General features: G+C 38.6%; 1 protein-coding gene across 1 annotated transcript; it reads left to right on the top strand.

Annotated features, from left to right (window-relative positions):
• The first annotated feature begins 1,336 nt into the window (after positions 1 to 1,336).
• LOC110230321 (receptor-like protein 12) lies at positions 1,337 to 4,133 on the top strand. Its single transcript, XM_021032869.1, has one exon. The coding sequence runs from the start codon at positions 1,386 to 1,388 to the stop codon at positions 4,125 to 4,127; it is 2,742 nt and encodes a 913-aa protein (XP_020888528.1). The 5' UTR covers positions 1,337 to 1,385; the 3' UTR covers positions 4,128 to 4,133.
• The last annotated feature ends 400 nt before the right edge of the window (positions 4,134 to 4,533 follow it).

A 4,533-nucleotide genomic window follows, 5' to 3' on the forward strand; every position in this document is an offset into this window, starting at 1 on the left:
TAATTAGTCACGGAATTCGGGTGTCATAGCCACGAATTATATTAGTGACTATTCGCGGCTACATCGGCTTACATCCACGGATATTCAGGCTCAACCACTAAAATTGAAGTGGCTATACGTACTTTGTTTAATAGTAGAGTCTGATAAGAGAGATAAAACCTTCATGAAACTATTAGTGTATCGTCTTTGGAGTAGTCACTGAAGAGAAGGTACATGTAAAGAATAAATGCTCACGAGTTTCCATCGGGGCTTGGCAAAAGATGAAAAGAAGCACGATGGAATCACTCCCCTGTTCCAAGTAGACATACACTTGCCAGTAGTAAGCCTATTCTTTGCAGCGAGCCAAAACAAAAGGGAATATTTCGGGATAGATTCGGAGAACCAAACACTCTTGTAGCAGTCTATTGCATCTTTTGCTATGTATTTTGAGATAGTAAAGTAATATAACTTAATTTTTACGAGTTGTAGTTTTTATTAAAAGAAAAACCATAAACTAGAGTAAGATTTCAATGATCGATCCATAAAGATATAAAACCAAATGAATCACCACAGATCTTCGAACTTAATGTTGTAACCTATTGGGTCTCTAAAGTCACATTCGAGACCCAGAGTATAAGAAAGATTTGGGAAAGTTAAGAACAATATGATGGTTAATGTGTGGATTTAAACTTAAGATATGTTTGAAATGAATTTGGATCATGATCCAATCATATTGCTAAGTCAACTATTAGAATGTCCCACATTGCTTGGGATTAAGATCTTTGGGTAGTATATAAAGGATGTGACAATCCTTAACTCTTGAGCTAGCTTTTGGGTTAAGTTAGACCACATTCCTAATATGGTATCAGAGCCCAAGGTTGGTCCAACAAGCAAATTTCCCACAAAAATAGTTTCCCACCTATGTGGCCCATATAAGTGGCATGTCTTGTTGTATTTCCGAGATGTTGGGCTTGGGCTGTTTCCTGTTGGACCGTTTCCCACCCACATCTCGAGGAGGCCTATTAGAATGTCCCACATTGCTTGGGATTAAGATCTTTGGGTAGTATATAAAGAATGTGGCAATCCTTAACTCTTGAGCTAGCTTTTGGGTTAAGTTAGGCCACATTCCTACAACAAAGGAAGCAGCCACTGAAATTGACTGAAAAATGATTTTTTAGACAAATCAATTTTAATATATCATCCCTGTCTCGTTTAATGCCACGAGGAACTCCTAACCTAAAGTCGTATCTTGACCGTCCAGGATTTTTTTTAATTATTGTTCGTCAGTCAACTCCTGTTTTTTTTATTGAGCATACAAAGATATAGGAGAATGAGACGATGTTATTATCATAAGTTCCATTTTCTTGCTTTTTCATTATTGATACCCAAGAAGGTAAAAAAGGAAAATGAAAGGCTCTTGGAACACAATCAGTCTCATTCTTATAACTACTTTTTGTCTCTTCTTTTTCACTTCTAATTATCGAGACGTGTTTGCGGCTCCTACTAGACACTTGTGTCATAAAAAACAAAGAGACGCAATTCTCGAGTTCAAGAACGAGTTTGAGATTCATAAGCCTTGTGCTGAAGGGACTTTGAAGACTGATTCATGGGTGAATAACATTGATTGTTGTTCTTGGGATGGTATCGGATGCGATGCCAAGTCTGGGGTTGTGATCGAGCTAAACCTTAGCAACAGCTGCCTTCATGGCCAGCTCCATTCCAATAGTAATATTTTCATGCTTCAAAACCTTCGTTTTCTTGACCTTTCAAATAATCATTTCAGTGGTCAAATCCTATCTTCACTTGGAAACTTTTCTAATCTCACAACTCTAGACCTTTCTGAAAATCATTTCAGTGGTCAAATCCCATCTTCCCTTGGCAATCTTTTGCATCTCACATTTCTTGACCTCACTGATAACAATTTTGTTGGTGAAATCCCAACTTCACTTGGTAACCTTTCTCATCTCACCATTCTTCTCCTTGGTGCTAACAAGTTTGTTGGTGAAATCCCATCTTCAGTTGGAAATCTTTCTCATCTCACTGATCTTGCCCTCTGTGAAAACAATCTTGCTGGTGAAATCCCATCCTCATTTAAAAATCTTTTACATCTCACCAATCTTGATCTCTCACAAAACAACTTAGTTGGTGAAATACCATCTTTTTTTGGTAGTTTTAACCGGTTGGTCAGCTTATCTGTTGAAAACAACAAGTTTAGTGGTAACTTTCCCCTCTCACTACTAAATCTAACAAATCTGTCAGAATTATCACTCTCCAGCAACCAGTTCACAGGCATGCTTCCTCCTAACATGAGTTCACTCTCCAACCTGGAGTTCTTTTACGCAGACGCCAACGCTTTCACTGGTCCTATCCCTTCGTCTCTCCTCAACATTCCTTCTTTGACTTATTTTGGCTTGAGTTATAACCAACTCAACGGTACTCTTGAGTTTGGGAATACATCTTTATCACTCGTAGACTTACGCCTTGGCAATAACAACTTTAGAGGGCCAATCCCCAAATCCATTTCCAAATTAGTAAACCTTGAGGAACTTGACCTTTCCCATTTCAACACCCAAAGCTTCGTTAACTTTAGCATCTTCTCGCATCTCAAGTCACTCGGAAGTCTTCAGCTCTCCCATCTGAACACTACGACTACGTTTGACTTGAATGTAATCTTATCAAGTTTTAAATCACTATATACATTGGACCTCTCAGGAAACCGTGTTATAGCCACAAACAAGAGTTCAGTTTCAGATCCTCCATTGTTAGGGCAGTTTAACTTGTCCGGATGCGGTCTCACCGAGTTCCCAGAGTTCCTAAGAACCCAACACAAAATGGCGAATTTAGACATTTCCAACAACAAAATCAATGGTCAAGTACCTGGCTGGTTATGGATGCTACCAAATCTGGAGTACGTGAATCTTTCCAACAACACTTTCAACGGTTTCCAAAAATTAACGAAACCTGTCTGGCAACCATCTATGAGTTACTTGTTTGGCTCCAACAACAATTTCACTGGAAATATTCCCTCTTTCATATGTACGTTGCGCTCTCTAACCGTTCTCGATTTATCTACCAACAAATTCAATGGTTCAATCCCTCGTTGTTTGGGAAATTTTAGTAGTACTCTTCAAGCTTTAAATCTAAGAAAGAATCATCTTTGTGGAGGTTTTCCAGAGAATATATCTAGAAGTGTAAAGTCGCTTGACGTGGGTCATAACCAATTGGTGGGAAAGCTTCCAAGATCTTTGGTTCGTATCTCTTCTCTTGAAGTTCTCAATGTGGAAAGCAACAGAATCAATGATACATTTCCTTTCTGGTTGAGATCTCTACAAGAGCTACAAGTTCTTGTCCTTCGTTCCAATGCATTCCATGGACCGATACAACAGACCGGGTTTTCTAAATTGCGAATCATCGACATATCCCATAATCACTTCACTGGAACTTTGCCATCAGATTTCTTTGTAAATTGGACGGCAATGTTCTTACTTGGAGAAAATGAAGATCAGTCTAATGGAGAGTACATGGGTACAAGCTATTATAGTGATTCAATGGTTTTGATGAATAAAGGCGTAGCAATGGAGCTGGTACGTATCTTGAAAATCTACACAGCACTCGACTTTTCGGGAAACAAATTTGGAGGAGAGATTCCAAAGTCCATTGGTCTATTGAAAGAGCTCCATGTGCTCAACTTGTCAAGCAATGCTTTCACTGGCCACATCCCATCATCAATGGCAAACCTGATAGAGCTTGAGTCACTAGACGTTTCCCAAAACAAGCTTTCAGGAGAAATTCCACAAGAGTTAGGGAAACTCTCATACCTTGCGTACATGAACTTCTCTCATAACCAGCTGGTAGGGCTAGTACCAGGGGGCACTCAGTTTCAAACACAGCCTTGCTCTTCTTTCGCGGATAACCCGGGACTTTTTGGCCCTTCACTTGAGAAAGTTTGTGATATCCATGGGAAAACACCGCAACAATCTGAAATGCCAGAGCCAGAAGAAGATGAAGAAGAGGTGATAAGTTGGATAGCAGCTGCAATTGGATTCATACCTGGTATTGCCTTTGGATTGACGACGGGATACATATTGGTTTGCTACAAACCAGAGTGGTTCATGAACCCTTTTGTCCGAAACAAACGCAGAATATAACTCATTGGAGAGGTAATGTTCTGAATTTGGAAGAATTTGGACTATATAATATAATATATATTTTTTGGATGTATGAACAAATGAAACTAACGTATTTAATCGTTCTTTGTTTGTATAGCGTTCTAAAACCCAAGCTGAAGAATCACTGAAGTAGAAAATAAAAGCAACCAAACCAGACGAAATGTAGAGAACAAGGCGTGGGGAAAAAGAAATCTAATTATAATTTTTTCTTGTGGATGGGATTATCATGTTGTTTCTTGTTTAGCTTCGTGTTTTCTGTTTAAATATGTTCAATCTTCATATTTATTTGAACATCTATGTTTTTAGTATAAAAGATAAGTAATCTAGCCGTAACACGAATGTGGATTGCAATTTTTTTGAACAGTTTAATTGGAAAACGAGATGT

This window comes from Arabidopsis lyrata (assembly GCF_000004255.2).
Source record: "Arabidopsis lyrata subsp. lyrata unplaced genomic scaffold ARALYscaffold_3, whole genome shotgun sequence".
Lineage (NCBI taxonomy): Eukaryota > Viridiplantae > Streptophyta > Magnoliopsida > Brassicales > Brassicaceae > Arabidopsis > Arabidopsis lyrata.